Here is a 16,935-nt window from a genome sequence, read left to right as displayed (position 1 = left end):
AAGCCAAATAGATTTCCTGCCAAATGAGCCAAAGCTAAGATTGAATCCCCTTATTGATTAAATGCCAAACGCAATGAAGATTAATTACTCGTGATTCACTCAAAGACTGAATAGACGGTCCCACTGTGCCCTCTTTCTCGATTATCTCTCGTTATCCCTGCGTTCCCCTCGATGTCTGTGCCACTCATGGCCTCAATCTCTTACTCCCTGCTTTTACCCAACCCACTCACTCATTATTACTTACTGGATTGGCATTAAAGAGGGCAGAGCTGAGGTGTGAGGCCCGAATCAATCTATGACCTAAAGATGGTACATTTATATGTATTATATAAGAATGTACAGTAGGTATAGTATGATCACATTAACAAAACAGAAAATTTGCCAAAAGAAGACATCTCGTCTGTTTTCCTCATATATCTTTTCCTTCTCTCATGTGTTTACTCGACCTTTTCAGCACTAAGAAAAATGCTGCAACAGTAGTTGTTGTGATTCTTTTTCGTTGGTGTTTTTCTAACCTGTCCTGGCCCCACTGTTTCCAAAGTTATGGGTTTCCAAACTGAAGTAGATAAGGCATAACGATCAGAGGATTACTGCTGTGGAACTGGTGACTTCAATCATTGTTTGTCATTTTTTTCCTCCTGGGCCGTCCTGATAAATCACTGCAGGATGTAGCAAACCCCAGTGCCTCTCCGTCTGCTACACCCGCATTTGCATCAAGACATTTTGACAAAATGCAGAAAATATGATTCTTGTCCCAATGCTGCTGCGACACCCACCAAACATCTGTACCATCATTAGCGAGGTTGGTGTGTCAACAACACTGGGTTTAAAATGACTCCCGTACATTCTCCTCTCAGGGTGACAGCAAGCGCATGGAGGATGTGAACTCCTACTTGTCGTTGCCCTCGACCCGCCACCACCACGGCGACCCCCACAAGATAGCGTCGCTGAGCCGCAGCTCCAGCAGTTTGTCCGGTGGTGGGGGAGGCCTGTCGGTCAGCTCCAGAGACAGCTTCACCATCTCCACACTGGTCTGCTCCACCAAACTCACCCAGAATGGTAGGTGTATGTGTGTTTGTTTGTATGTTGTGGGCAGGCAGGTGTTCAAAAAAACAATGTTCAAATAGCCCCTTTGTGACATTGTGTTGATATTAGGCTGCTTTGGAGTCTTGGTAAGGCCAATCATTTTCATTCAGACACACTCATGCCAGTATACACACAAAATTGAAGAAAGGTTAGGGAACAAATTATGAGGCGTGTGAGGGTGTTTGAAATTAAACCTGACACTTAAAAAAAAAACATTAATTAACATCTTCTTTCAACAGAATAATAAGGGCAGCAGGCCAAGACAATGAATCATCGCTTGGCTGTGAAATTGGTCGAGGACAAATCCACTACTTAGAAGGTCCCTTTAAGTATGAAAATACAATTGGTTCAGTGCGCATACTGTCTTGTGTTGGGCTAAATGTTTTGGAAATTCAGATTTCTCCTTCGAAAATGAACAAAATTGGTAGTGAAATGCAGGTAACATTTTTCTGACCTTGTTAGTGTTATTTTTAGATTCAGGGCCCAAAGTTGAGTCAGTATGACAGTAGCTGAAGGGGGAGGCGAGGTTAGGGTTAGGGGAAAGGAGACGTCCAACCAATTAACGGTGAGTCAACAGTATGTTAATTAGGTTAATCGTGCCAGAACTACAAGTTTGTCTGTGTGTGTGTGTGTGGTCATGGGATAGTAAGCAAAGGATGTAGGGAACTGCGTGTACACATAGGATTTATTAGTGGCGAGTGGAGTCATTTTGTCCTACACACTCTGGCTGGCAGCCACGTAAGCACACACACACATGCATGCTGTGTGAGTGCACATCCACATCTACCAACGCATACACACACATAGACTCCAGACAGTAAGGTGCATCAGACACAGGTGCAGTGCAACAGCTGTTACTGAGGAAACCAGTCCATCACTATAATGAACATTATCCTGCAGTATTAATCACCTGTACCACACACACACACACACGCACACATACACACACACACAAACACACACACACACACACACACACACACACACACACACACACACACACACACACACACACACATATATACACACACACACAAAAGCTCTCAGGCACGCAGGCACACAATGTTGTTTGGGGCCACCCAGCAGATGTGCGGCTTGGCTTGGTGAGTCAGAAATTATTGGACAGGGAAAGCAGTGAGTTTCAAGCGGGCAGCCCTACAGAGACGTGGAAATCTGCCCCATGTCAAACTGTAGCAGAATTAATGACAGAAACTGTGGATAGGAATGTTCAGCGGAAAGTCTCACAAACCAGAGAACCAGAGACTGCCCACATGACAAATCATCACTTGACAAATTGTTTCTTTGTTGGTGCTTTAAAGTCAGACTGAGAAGCACCGACTTGAAAAAAACAGAATTTAATGTAAGAGAATAAATACATAAAATATAAGTCACTTTTATTCATGAATCAACAATTGCGCAGTACACAAGATGACAAAAAATACAATTTCCCAGAGTCTAAGTGACATCTTCAAAGAGGAACTGTATTTTAAATATAGCGGGAATGTCAAGGCACCTCACGATCAGTGTATGGCATCCTCAGTGATCTATATTACTGCACATGGCTACTTTTTCATCATTTAAATTCCCCTTTTATTTAGAAAGTCCTTCCAATAATCAGACTACAGCAGAAATTAAAAGCTGCATCTTTTCAAAACATAAACATTACAAAAACAAAACATTTATCCATCTGCAGTGCCTTACACATCTGTTTTAATCTCCAATAATATTGTTTTTACATAGCAGCTTTAAGATAAGGTATCTATTGACTCTGCTGCACACACCTCTCTCAGAGTTGGATGGCAAAGTTGACAGTGCCTCCTCTGATCTTGGCTGATTAGCTGGGCTTGCTGTAACAGCTATTTTATATGGCTGCAGAAGTTAGCTTCAGGTGGAAATGGCTAACTTGATTAGTAATTGTTGTGAGGCAGAAATCTCGCTCAGCGTGCGTCTTGTCCAGTTCGTGCTTCCCAGCAAGTTCAGAAAATCGACATGTGCCCAGAGATGTCCGTTTAAAACAATACTTTTTTTTTTCACTTGCAGATGATCTCTGCCTCCCTCCATCTTGGTGCTTCTTGATGCATCAAAATCTTTGATTTCTATATGTTATTTATTTCTTCTCACTGTGTTACTACTTGCTACTTTTAATACATATATATTTAGCTTTGTAATAATCAATAATTGAAATAAAGAGATGAATTTACTTCTATTACCTTTGTTCGAACTCAGCCACCTTCACCAAAACTCTAGAAGTAGCTTAGAACATAAAAATGACGAACAGGTTTACATGTGTTACTTTTCACCATCTAATTGGTTCAGCTGTAAAGAGCTTACAACCCAGTCTTACAAAATCATTACAGGTGATCATTTCAGTCAGGAACACTCTCATCATAGGTTTAACCATTTATTGCAAAAGAAAATGGAATACAGTTATGCTCTTGACGCAGACAGCTCCGCTCTTAAGATGCTCACTGAATTGACCAAGCAGCAATGCAAGCCACAACAGGGATCGCAATGCAGAAAACCCCCTAGGGTATACAAGAGAGAGCCTTGAGGAAGACCATGAATATAGTTTAACCTTGAGCCTTGATAGAAGATGATCAGAAATAAAAAGGTGGTGGCAAGCTTTGCAGCAGCAGCAGCAGCAGCGTGTGGCAGTTTGAGTAGGAGCTGTTATGAGTGAGGAGGTGAGCCATATTTAAATGGTCCGCCTTATGGTGAGAATAACTGTGATTGGTGTGAGACTGATTGGTAACAATGATTCAATCAGCAGGCTGTCTGCTGATTACAGCTGGGGCGTATGACTTCTGTGTCCTGCATGAACTAATGCTAAGCTTCAAAATGTCAAGAAATTGATTTTAAACTTTGACTTTTGTGCATCGAGAATTTTTTTCAAGAGAGAAATGCCATTAATTTAAGTATCTATGTGGCTGGGGTGGGTGTTAGTGTCCTTTGGGTTCCATGCAGACACCTCACTTTACCAATATCACTGATGGTTTACTAACGAAGTTCCCACGATGTTTCCAGTGTAGATGCTTTCCATTGCTCCTTTGTAAAAATGTACAAGAACTTGGCATGCAAATTTAAGTTTCTTAAAGATGTCAGAGAATATCTGATGCAAAATAACGATCAGGTAATTGAAAAATTGAGTAATTGTTTCAACTCTAATTTTAATACAGTGTAACAACTTGTCAACTTCAACTTCTTATCTTTCACATTTTATTAAAAAGTGTCAAGTCACTGACAGGTAACTTTACCAGATTATATGTATTCAGTGCTGTCAAATGTTCAAGTGAAAAGCTACAATTTAGAAAATTAACACTGTCAACTATGAAGACACTTCCATTACAATAGCTTTGATAAGCATCCACTTTAAAGCAAGACGGTACGTGTTTAAACAGTTAAGACAGCTGAACGGAAAATGTCTCTCCTCTCCAGTGGGACTGCTGGGGCTGCTCAAGTGGAGGACTCGGCCTGAACTCCTCAAAGAAAACCTGGAGAAACTGAAAATCATTGATGGCGAGGAGGTGGTCAAGGTCAGTGGTGTGAATACAAGTGTGTCTTTGCATAAGTAGTATGGTGTGTGTGTGTGTGGTCTCACTGGGCCTCTCATTTATCTCTATATATGTGTGTAGTTTCTGCAGGACACCCTGGATGCCCTGTTCAACATCATGATGGAACACTCTCAGACTGACGACTACGACATCCTCGTGTTTGATGCATTGGTGAGTGTGTGGTATGTGCGTGTTGACAGTTGCAGATTATTTCTTGACAGGTTGTCTGTGTTTGTTTTGAGTCTGACATCTTTCTGTCTACCTGTCCACCTTTTTGCAAATAGACACGTCTATCAGACGATTGTCCAAAACTTCTAATCTGCCCTGTAAATGTCTACCTCTCTGCAAACATGTAACTGTGTCTCTGTTTCTCCATTCTGTCCTCCAGATATACATCATCGGTCTGATCGCAGACAGAAAGTTTCAGCACTTCAACACAGTGTTGGAGGCCTACATCAAGCAGCATTTCAGCGCTACACTGGCCTACAAGTAGGTTACTGCCTGGATCACAGCTCACCTCCTTTTATCTCGTTCTGTCATTACATATCAACTCAACAAGCCGTAAATTAATTCAGAAAAGTTTGAAATTGTGAAATAATATACAGGATGTGTATTGAGAGGAACCAAGATTAATATTTTGTCCAGAAACAAGCTCAATAGGTATCACAAAGAAGACAACACAGTACAAATATGTAACCAAGTAAAAAAAACAAAACACTGAACCTAGAGTCAAAAATGTAAATAAAGTAAAACTGTATGAACACTACACATAATCAAAGTATGGTTGCAAGAAAGTGAAAACCATTGGAAATATTATTTTTGGAAAATAAAAGATTTGACATTTAGTAAAATATTTTTATTCATTTCATTTCTATAAAACATATGAATTTGAATACCTGTTGCGAATTAAAATTTTGGTTTTCGTAGATGATCAGGACAAATATCAACCCAGTCCAGTCAGTGATAAACAAGCAATTGTTTAGTCTTTGAATAGACATAGAAAGAATCGCAAAAAAATCTGAACTTCAACTCTGAAGGCCAAACTTTATAAAATTCATAACTAAAAAAGTAGGTGTTGTGAATTTAATAGAAATTTTACATGAACTTTTGAAAAAGTCCTGAATTGGGGTTGAGTTGGCATCGAATGACCAAAACAGTTTGTTTTGTATGAATTTCCCAAAGAACATCACCATGTACGTCTTGCATCAGATTTTAATAAAAATATGTGATGAACAAAGTTTACAGACATCAGAATTTGACAAAGAAATGTACCGTTTAATTTATATTTAACACATTTTGCATGAGCATATATTTTGTGCAAGAATAGAAACTGAAATTCTTTTTATTTTTTCCCCCTAAAGCTCCTAAAAGGAACTTTAATATTGTATTGATTCTAGTTTTGATTTTATGTCTTGTTTAACCTGGATAAGTCAAAATCTAACCTGCTGATGGGCTTTAAGAATAACTTCAAGTTATACAGAAATAGCCTCTCGCTGATGGCCTAGTTTTCTTATGTAGGTCATTAAGAGGGATCAGTATTAAACTGTGATTGTTTCATAACCAGTTAAAAGTTATTTGTAGTACTTTTATCGTTCGTAAATAGGCTACGTTCCGCTGTCTACATGTCTCATGCAGTCTCCTGCCATCACTGTAGCACAGCACATTTGAGAAGAGTCCACACGTTCAAGCCTCTCTCTATTTTTAGTTGTTGTCTGTGAGCTTCCATAGAGCCTGCTAGTTCTCATTATGAAAGTTGTCAGTGTTGTAACAGTAATTAACTTTGATCCGTGTCTCATACTGTGCCGTGTTGGATCCTTGAATTGGTGGGAATTAGGCCTGGAAAGTCCTTGGATTTGATGTTTAAGAAGGTGTGGGAACCCTGTAATGTTTTGAGAAAGCGTATTGAACCTGCCACAGGAGACTTTATGATCAATTAAACTCACTGAGTGTGACTGGCTTTTTAAAGTTGAAATAATTTTACTGTGGGCTCCATAAAACGCCAGCTGAGCACTTCATTAAGGTATGACCTTAGGGACATGGAAGGACAGTGTTTAATGTCATATCAACAAACACACCATTCTTCTTCTGTGTAGAAGCGTTAGTATCAGCAAGTTTTGCAATGGTCTTGTTTGCAATTCAAATGAAGGATTACATGATCTTTCACAAGCCAACTCTCCCACCTCTGGGGAATTATGAAATATTTTAAATCCCTGTCAGATAATTTCAATAACTCTTTGTCATCAAGCCAAACAAACAGACTGTTTTGTGGTTCCTAGAAAGTTGGTCAGAGCAGCCTCAAATACAATACAGTACCAGAAAGGTATACAAGTGTTAAACCTGTTGTGCCAACTTGAATGCAATGTGAAGATCTGTTGTTAAGTGACCAACTGCTGCACTGTATCCAGCTGCCACTGGAGGTCAGGGTCTGTGTTGGCCTTTGGAGCAATTGACTGAGCAAGATTAGAGTAAACTTCTTCACTGTACACCCAGCTACCCGCAGTTTTAAGCCTGCTTCTCTGTGGAGTTGCAGCTAACGCACTCAGGCGTGCTCCCCAAACTCTTCTGTCTGACTCTCTGATAATCACTTCACTTGATTCAGTGGGCGCTCGAGAAAACATTTGTTTGCACTGCCAAAGCTTCAGTTAGGAAATTAAAAACTCCTCCTGCTCCCCTTCTCCCCCTGAATCGTCTCTGGCTTTCCCCTAACTGCTTCTCCCCCTCTCAGCCACCTTTGCCCAATTATCCCTGCCACTCTTGAACTGCTGTCTCCTCTTCTCTTCATCTATTCATCTGTCTCCCCACAATCACTCCATCCCTCCCTTGCCAGTGTGTTGGTGTTCACCCTCTTTAAGAGGGTCACTGCAGCTTAACGCCTGTCAGCCCGGGGGCTGTTATGTAAAACTCTCTAACTCCCTCTCACTACATTTTAAACTCCCTATCTCATACTCTTATAAAAGAATAAATCCTCCTGTGCTTGCCTTTAAGCCATGCATCAAAACAAAACCAGGGAAGACTGAATGGTAATAACGTCAGTAATATTTTTAAGGCCCCCCTATCGAAAGTGCGGCCAGATTAGAGTTCATCTTTTAAGGGGACTTTTATTGTCTAAGAGGATTTTGTAGTTTTAAACCAGTTAGTGGGTGATCCCCTGTTGCCATTTCATGGAAATAGAGCCATCACAAAGCCAAAAGTCTTAACCTCTGTAGGCTGCCAGTATCATTTAATGTGTTATAAATATGCTAGTTTTGAGTGCCATTGAGATAATGCAGAGGGAGATTGGGCAGAGAAATGCTGGTATGTCATAAACTTAGACTGAACTCTCTGCCACCCACACCTCTCTCCAACTGTTTTGACACACCGGAATATTTATGTGTGTGTCTAAAGATGCCTTTGGGCCGCCCGTGTCGGGAGAAGGATTTTTTTTCATCATGCATCAGAGGGCAAATAAAAATGTCTGTGAGCTGTGTGAAAGGTACATCTGTTGAGGTGTGAAATACTATTTTGCCATTTTTCCATCTCCACCCCCCTCCCTGTCTTCTTCTTCCCCTGTCTCGCTCTTTCACATTCCCTCTGTTGCAATCTGTCTTTCTGCTCTATGGAAGTGAAAAATGGAGTTGGTGATTAACTTTGCAACCTGTGGAACATCAGAGGAGGAAATGACAATTCTGACTCAATGATTTCTTTCTTCCTTTCTTTCTCTCATGATTTTCTTGTCTTGCTTTCTCTCTCTCTCTCATATCTTTCTCTCCCAGAAAGCTGATGTCGGTGTTGAAGAGATATCTGGATGTGTCCAGTCGAGGGGAACAGTGTGAGCCCATCCTACGAACCCTCAAAGCCCTGGAGTACATCTTCAAGTTCATCGTCCGATCGCGCATGCTCTACTCCCAGTAAGTTTTTGTGTACCTTTTTATAGACTGATCATTAGAATAAAGACTTCTAATTTCCTCTTGAACTCACAATTATGTAAATAGAGACTCTTGAAGGCACACACACAGAGCCCAGTGACACTGCTTTGCCAGGGTAATCGTTTTTGACAGCTCGGGGAGAAAAAGAGTGCTGATTACAGCACTAACGTTGCTAATAAGCATTGATGATGAAGTGCATCGTCCGAATGAGAGCTAATGACAAGCCAGGGCTGCTGAATGTGCAGCCAGAGAAACACTAGACAGACAAAAGTTCCTGCAAGGGAGACTTATGACACCCACTGTGCTGAGGCGAGAGCTGCGCCATAGGATAAGTGTAAACACCATTTATAACTGCGGCGCAGAAGTGGATGCTGACAGATCGAAGACATGATCCATAACTGTGTCAGGTGCCTTGTCTATAGGTGACTTGAATACCTGTGTGTGCTTAACATACACTTAAATGTTTGTAATACGGTGCTTGTTCGAGTATGAATGCAAGGTTTATGTATGAATTGTTATGGGTTATCTGCCTCTAATAGGAGCAGTGCATTAGTGGTTGTTTATTTGAGTTAGGAGGGGATATCTGTGTGTGTGTGTGTGTTGTTGCGTGTATGTGTTTGTCATTCAACGTCCGTTGGTCAATGAGGGTCTGTCCTTTTAATCTTGTGGAGGGCATCGCGGGTTTTAATTGTTTAAATTGCTGTGTTTGTTTATCGATGTGGTGGGTGTGTTTGTTTATTTATTCATAGTGCGGATTTGAGTGGATGCATTAGCGCGGTTTCCCAAGTGGGGTTCGGAGTGTGTGTGTGTGTTTATGTGCATGTTTGGGCATTTGCTTGTACACAAGCCCTCAAATGAACATTAAAGCATGCTGCTAAGTATATATCTTTTAGTGTGAGTTTGTGTGTGTGTGCGCATCACATTATCGCTCCACTGCTCCTGGATTGACTGAGCTCCAGTTGCCAACCTCCCCTGGGTATCTCTGAACCGATAAATCTCACTCTGCTTCTCTCCTCTTCTATCTGTCGTCCTCCAACTACCTGCAGCTGACAACTTCAACTTGCTCCACATCTAAAGTTTTCTCATCAGATTTCTCCTTCTATAAGGCCTCGTCATGCCAACAGACAATCAGGTATTCAAGGGAGCCACCTGCACTGTAGGTGCATCTGTGAGGCTTCATCATCATCACCATCAAGACCAGCAGTCATAAATAGTTAAACAGGCGCCATAGAAGATTTATTAGCTTGTCAACTTGGCTTTGTGTTCATGCAAAGTGCATTAGGAGCTTGTGATGTTTACTTGAGAAGTATGTAAGGCAGGCTGTACCAGATTTTGCTCTTTCCTTCACCTTCTTTCTGTCCTTCACGCCCTGTAGCTTTCATTACTTCCCTGTAGTCATCAGTTGTATCTGTTTCTTTTTCCTTTCCCCTGAGCACCTGCCATGCTCTACATTTCTCCTTTGTGTTATCCTCCCCTTGTCCTCCTTCTTTCCATCCCTCATCTTTAAATTTCACCTTGTCTCTTTCCTTCATTACTTCTCTTTTAAATTTTTCACACCTTTTCCAATGGAAGCACATTTCTTCTGAAGACAAAGATCCTTACTCATTGATGGGAAAAGGATATTGTTAATTATTAATTCTTCACTTCTGTGTCCTATGACATTATGATATCTGGGCTTTCTAATTTTGCTAGACATTTTGTTATTCTCATTATTTTGAGATCACTTCTCATGATAGGAAGACATAATATCTTGTAATTTTAATAACAAAAGCACATCTTAAAATAATGAGAAGTAGCTCGGAGACATCTGATTACAGTGGTGCATACTTGCTTTACTCTCTTCAGTCTATCAGATACAGAAATATCAAGCTCTGCCGACAAAACAATTTTATGTTAAATTCTTGCTTAACACAATAACGCTGATTAGCCTAAGGGGTCTACAGTGTTTGTTTGATTGTCTGCATGAATAAAACTCTTAAATAAAAAATAGGATTTAACAATTCTCAAGGTAATCGTGTGACTCATTGCACCACTCTTACATTTTAAAAGGTTCACTTATCAGTCTTGGAGGAGCACTTAAATTTTAATTATATTATTTCTGCTGCGTCACAGCAATGCTCGTCACTGCACCACTTATTTACTCACCCGTGTGTCATGCAAAAATACCTGCATTTCTAATTTAGCCACCCCTGAGGAGAACCTTGCATCTCACTGATTAACTGCAGCACTGAACATTTTTTCGGATTGGTTCAGGGAGGAACTGCAATTGTGATTCACAACAACATGACATTTTTGACTGATTTGCAAGACAGTCGAGTTCATAATTCATAAGGGACATGTTTGCTGTTGCCTGTTGGTTTCTTGAGCACTCCTCTTTCTGCACTTGCTGTCCTCCATTCTTCAGGGCTTTCCTCAGTGTCCCTCACTCCTTTCCCTCCCCTCTGTTGATAGCCTTCCCTTCATCCCTCTCTCTCCTCTCCATCTGTCTCCAGTATTAGTTTGCTGAGCTACTATGACATATTTGTGTTGTTGTGCTCATGAGTGGGTATTAAGTGCCTGTGTGTGTGTTTGTGTGTGTATGTTTAGATAAGTTGCCTGTGGTCATTTTTAGTTCAACATACATCTTTTGAGTTGGATTAAAGTGGTACTCTACAGGCTGTAAAATGCATTACTGTGCTAATGGGAAGCATTTTAGTGAGTGGGAAAAAACAGTCAATATGTGACAACGTGTTGTCATCACACCAACACTGACCCCGCCACATGTAAGCATCATCTATAATAATAATAATAATAATAATAATAATGATAATACACTTTTTTTATATATCACCTTTAAAAAAAGTGCTTTGACAAACAAGCAAAAGCAGGAATCTTAGGAAGACAATATTACAGAATAAACACTCAACAGTTAAGCCAAACACAAGGAAACCTAGTCTAAGGTGATTAACTACAAGTAAAAGGAATAAAAGCGATAAAACAAGGCAAAATTACGGGAAAAGAAACAAAAATAAAACATCAGTGGTTCTCAAAAATGGGGGCCAGACCTCCACTACAGGGGCATGGATGGCCTCATGCTGACCTTTACCTTGACCTCTGATCTTTATTTGGCCTATAAAGCGGGGCATGACAGAAAAAAGTTTGAGATCCACCGCCCTACACACACAAACACGCATTCACACACACACATTCATGCGCAGACAGGGCCGGCAGATTAAGCAGGACAATGCGACTGTAATCATAACTGTACTCTGTAAAGAGCCCTGTGATAATACCTCTGTGTGTTACCGCCTAATCCCTCCCCCCACATGCTAAATTCGCTGTGTGCCACATGCTAATCCTTCCCTCCAGCACTCATGACTTCTATTGTAATTAACAACTGCACAGCTCCAGTGAATCACACAGAGATAGTGAGGAGACAGGGGAAGGAAAGGGGTGGAGAGATGGATGAGAGAAAAGTTTGCGAGGGGTGGAAGAAGTGCGACTGGAGGGATGGTAGAGGAATGAGTGGGTGTTGTTTATGTGATAGGAATAGCAGCAGCCAAGATAACCCAATTTTTTAAAGTTGGAGGAGGATTGTTGTAATCACAGCAGTCAGTTCTCATCAGTGTTAAGTTTTCCCCCGTCAACGTCACACTGCATTATTTTGCTGCGTCACTTTAATTAAACATGATGCATTGAATTACAAGTATGTGGTTTAGTCCTTATTTGGTACCATGGCCTTTCAGCTTTTATTTGTAAAACGCAATACTGACTTGAGGCTTAAAGTGTAATATAGCACCATGTTGAATGCATTTTGAACCATATTATTGGCAGAAGAAGTGAGGAACTGCAGCCACTTCAGTCAATGCCCTATTTCCATAAAAACACAACAATTTAGGTGTTATTTTACTTGATTCTGGATTACTCTGAGTTAGCACCAAGAGAGCTAGCGCTGGCTTGTTGAAGATAACTTCAAAAACATTATCATTACCAGCTTGGAAATCACTTTAAACTCTGATAAAAAAAAAAACAACTTCTGCAGAATAATTTATATCCCAGTGGAGGTTAGAAATAATAGAATATGTAAAAGCTGGAAAATAAGGATAAGTCAAGACAAAATGTGGCTTCTTTATAAAATGTATGGCTTGGCTTAAGGACTGCTACACATATCCTGACCTGTTAGAGGCTACCTGAACTACCTTGTTTCCCATGTAAGAAGAGGCATCAGCTTATTATGCATGATGATCCCATGGGTTATGCACTTTGATTGGCTGGAAATATGAATCATGTAATGAACTTAAACCTGATTCACGTGATGGAGGTGACGGATGAACTGAACCCTGAATGAACTGTCCATCCATGTACATCCAAGTTTCATTTTTTATATTGTTGTATTAAATTGAATTGAATTGCTAACTCGTTTTTTGCCAAACACTCAATAATCTTTCCATATTGCTGTTGCAGAGAAAAATGTTCATATGTCTCTTACTGTCTGTGTTTATATCCAACTTGAGCTTCTTGTCAGCTATCCTTGTTTTGACCCTTTGTCTCTCTCTCCCTCTCTCCTCAGCTCAACCCCTCACTTATTATTCTCATATTTCAGTTCATTTCCCAATCTCTTTTTTTCCTCCTTCATTCTTCTCCCCATTTCCCTCATCATGTCTAATTTCTCATATTTGCCCTGTGCTTTCTACCTTTCTACCCTTTTCTGTTATCTCAGTTGTATTTGCATTAATTTCCTCCTGACCCCCCCTCTAGGCTATACGAGGGGAAGGAGCAGGCAGAGTTTGAGGAGTCGCTGAGGAGGCTTTTCGAGTCCATCAACAGTCTGATGAAGACAGACTACACCACCACTCTGCTGCTCAGGGTAATCATGCGCATGCACCCTGCACCCATATTCTACCACCTAGGACTCTTCTTTACATTCTTCTCAGCTGAATCCTCACCCACTTTCTGCCCCTTTCTGCTTCTTTTTCTGTTTTGTTACATTTGTTATGTATCATCTTCCTGCTTCTCCTCATTCTCCTCTCTCAATCAGATTCTTACCAACATCTGCTGCTTAATGTCTTCCTGTCATTCTCTGTATTTACACCGGGGCCGACCTACGAACAGGTTGAGTCACTAAAATTAAGGTGACAGACAAATGGCCCTGTGCAAAATAAAAACAATCTTTTCTCACACTTGTGATGGCAGACTGATGGCAAAGTCACCTTCTATTCACCAACAACTTTCGCAGGCTTTCGGGTTCCTAATTTTACAGTGTTTACTTGTGGTGTCTGTGTGTCATCAGGTTGCTGCTCTGAAGTACCTGCCAACGGTCCTGCATGATGTTGAGAAAGTGTTTGATGCCAAACTCCTCAGGTAAGCTTAGCTTTTAAAGACACAGACACACAAACACATACACCAGTGCCTTATCTTAGGTCTCATTCAGGGACACTGACAGAGGGGATATACGAGAGCTTTCAGCTTAGCCCAAGTTTTCCTCCTGGCTTTGTTCAGTGACCCCTTCCCTTCTGTCACCCACACATTCCATCAGGTCGAGCTTTCCTTTCTTTATCAGGCGATAAAAATCTCATCAAACTGACATATACACAAGGACACACACTCAAACACACTTTGCACCCTTTCCATGCGCCCCTGAGTGAATTGACAATTTCAGCCAAACCATCAAACAAAGGACATTTGGACCTCTTCTCTTAGGCTTATTTTCTACCTCCTGAGGAGCAAAACTACCTGGAATGGCTTGTTTAACCTCTCTGTGACCCGGAATCAAGCTTACAACCTACTGTTTAGCCCAGGAAATGACCTCACTGTACCAGCTGGGATCAAAGTAGAAATTTCAGGCACTTTATTTGTCCTCTAGCAATTTCACAATCCATTATCTTGGAATGATCTTGTTACTTTCCTGAAAGAAGATGTTAATTGATGTTTTCTTGACGTGCCGCGCAATTTCAAACACCCTCATCCCCATAATCTCTCTTTTCACCTCTCTGTGACCCATGTGTGCTTTTGTGTGTGCATATGTGTGTTTGTGGCTCATCCACATCTGCCGCTCCAGTCGCTCGAGTGGCTCACTGTCAACACTGCATCACAAAGGTGTCACACCAGACACACAAGCAAATACACACAGGTATAGAGAGGTGATGAGGTGCAGAGAGTTAAAAATCAGAGCACATATTCTCACTTTCTGTCATTTATTTTCTTTCTTCCCCCTCCACACGTCTTCTCTACTTTTTTACACACACACACAAACATACTCTAGCGATCTAAACTTGAAAGTAAGGTCCCCGTTGCATTCCTGATCAGAATTGCCTCGGGCAGAGTTCGCAAACGCAAGCTGTGTGAATTACAATCTGTGCATGAGGTGGACATCAAAGCTTTGTCTCATCTTCTGTAAAGTTACATTCCTTGTAAACTCAACCTGTAGTGTGATCAGCTGAGTGGTACAAGCACATGCATTGTCAGTTATGTGTGTTTTTTGTTAGCTCTTTGTGTCCTTTGCATGTCCATGTGGGAATAGGCTGACATTTTTGGTTTTAATTAAATTCAGCTCAGATGATTAGTGGGCCTGATGAGTCTGCGCTGAGCCTCTGTGCCCCGGTGTGTCCTCGTGACAGCTAATGCGCACAAAAAGTACAAACCTTTTTGTTGTGTCTGGGTTTGAGACCAGAGGTGATGCATTTCATTCTTTCATACCATTACTGAAAGTGCTTCCGCCACCTGTGTGGCATAATTTAAGGAGACAGACAAACAAATGGAGACAAAGGGTTCGCCATGCTCTGAGCATTCAATCTTTCTAAGTGGCATCGGGGCTTGCAACAAGCCTGTTTAATTATTCTAAAATTGAATTTGGGCCGGAGGATGACTCAAACCTGTGTCTTCATTAAAACGTATTTAGGCTGCGGCTCATTTGTTTTCATGCAGCATGCACTGCTCTGCTCATGTCTATGCTGCACCATTCCTTTTAGTGGCTGCATGCTTTATGACCTTAAGGAGGAGAGGTTTTGAGCTTAACTTACAAAGATATGGTTGTGTTTTCAATCTTTAAATCAATTACATAGTGGGAATATACAGGCAGATAAATATATTTTTTAGTTGAAATTCAAAACACATACAAGAATCTGCTGAAAGTGAATCTTGAATATTTATTGTGCTCATTTTCAAGAAAACAACCGTGTTGCTCTTCCTGTATAATGATCTTACTGATTATTTATTCCTATTTCGTTTTCTCTCCAGTCAGTTGCTGCATGACTTTTATTCCTGCATCCCCCCTGAGAAACTTCAGAAACAGAAGGTGGCCTCCATGACTGAAATCGTCAGCAGCCAACTCTTCCAGAGACAAGGTGTGTCATTTTCTCAGCACTGAGCTACTGACTAGTAGCGGACTTAACGGCCGTGTGAAGAACCAATCGCATATGTACCCAACAACTGCCAACCAACAACTAAAATCCTATGGAGCATTAGTTGCTTCTCACTTAAAGGTTGAGATCACATTAAAAGGTCTATTATACAGTGAGTAATTCCCGCCCGGCGACAGGACCGGGCAGACAGCTGTTCCCACTGTACTTTATGACCAGTAAGGGAGTTGCTTTGCTTTAAAGGTTTTATCTTGATATGGCACAGTAGATAAAAAGTGTGGTGCTAATACTGTAAGGGGTAATGTTCCATTCCCTGTAGAGCAATCCACTAAAGCACTCTGGATAAAAGCATCAGCCAAATGGTGAAAGGACATACTGGTGTTTATGTATTTTATTTAGTTTACTGGCACGTACACACACATCCAAGTCAAGTCAATTTAATTTATATTGAATAAACCTGACCTGTCACTTCACATCTTTTATCAAAGTATTTACCCAATTTACCTTGTTATTGTAAAAAGAAACCTTACAATTATTTTCTGTTGACATCAAGAAAACAAAATTAATGGTAACACACAATTCCCATACTGTTATGTTCACCTCCACTGACTATACTGATTATAATCAGTTCAATGGACCCCAGTCAGATACCATCTTATTACAATCAGCACAAGTGGCGCCTAAAAATGTACTCCTCCACTGACGGTAGGTCACTCTGAGTCACACTTGCTGAGATTAAACAGTCTTGAGGTTAACATAACATTGACCTAAGCAGATATTTGTTAGTCACTGGCAGTTTTCTTTTGTCCTTGCGGCATCGACGTTACTCCTCCAGCCAGACTGAAAATGTCCATGAACCTTATAAGCAAGCAGATGATGAGTACACCGTTCACGCCTCAGTAGGTGTTGGTGGTGAATATAGAGAAAGATAAGTGTTATCCATATCAATGTCACAGGTGATACCTGCCCTCTGCCAAAGGAGTGGAAGTAATATCACCTAATGTTTGAAGAAGATAAGAGAGGAAGTCTTTCCAGAACGCTGCAGTTTCATCGTCA

At 40.9% G+C, this 16,935-nt stretch overlaps 1 protein-coding gene across 1 annotated transcript in view; it reads left to right on the top strand.

The window, feature by feature from the left end:
* The window catches only part of dock2-like (dedicator of cytokinesis protein 2), a 116,006-nt gene that overhangs the window by 12,950 nt on the left and 86,121 nt on the right, over positions 1 to 16,935 (top strand). Inside the window, exons 17-24 of the mRNA XM_073487116.1 lie at positions 858 to 1,059; positions 4,522 to 4,619; positions 4,719 to 4,808; positions 5,026 to 5,126; positions 8,390 to 8,524; positions 13,280 to 13,388; positions 13,812 to 13,882; positions 15,758 to 15,864. Of these exons, the coding sequence (XP_073343217.1) occupies positions 858 to 1,059; positions 4,522 to 4,619; positions 4,719 to 4,808; positions 5,026 to 5,126; positions 8,390 to 8,524; positions 13,280 to 13,388; positions 13,812 to 13,882; positions 15,758 to 15,864 (913 nt within the window). The remainder of the gene's footprint in view (positions 1 to 857; positions 1,060 to 4,521; positions 4,620 to 4,718; positions 4,809 to 5,025; positions 5,127 to 8,389; positions 8,525 to 13,279; positions 13,389 to 13,811; positions 13,883 to 15,757; positions 15,865 to 16,935) is intronic.

This window comes from Pagrus major, chromosome 18 (assembly GCF_040436345.1).
Source record: "Pagrus major chromosome 18, Pma_NU_1.0".
NCBI classification, from domain to species: domain Eukaryota; kingdom Metazoa; phylum Chordata; class Actinopteri; order Spariformes; family Sparidae; genus Pagrus; species Pagrus major.
Note: the sequence above shows the minus strand (reverse complement) of the source record. Positions and strands in the feature narration are given on the sequence as shown.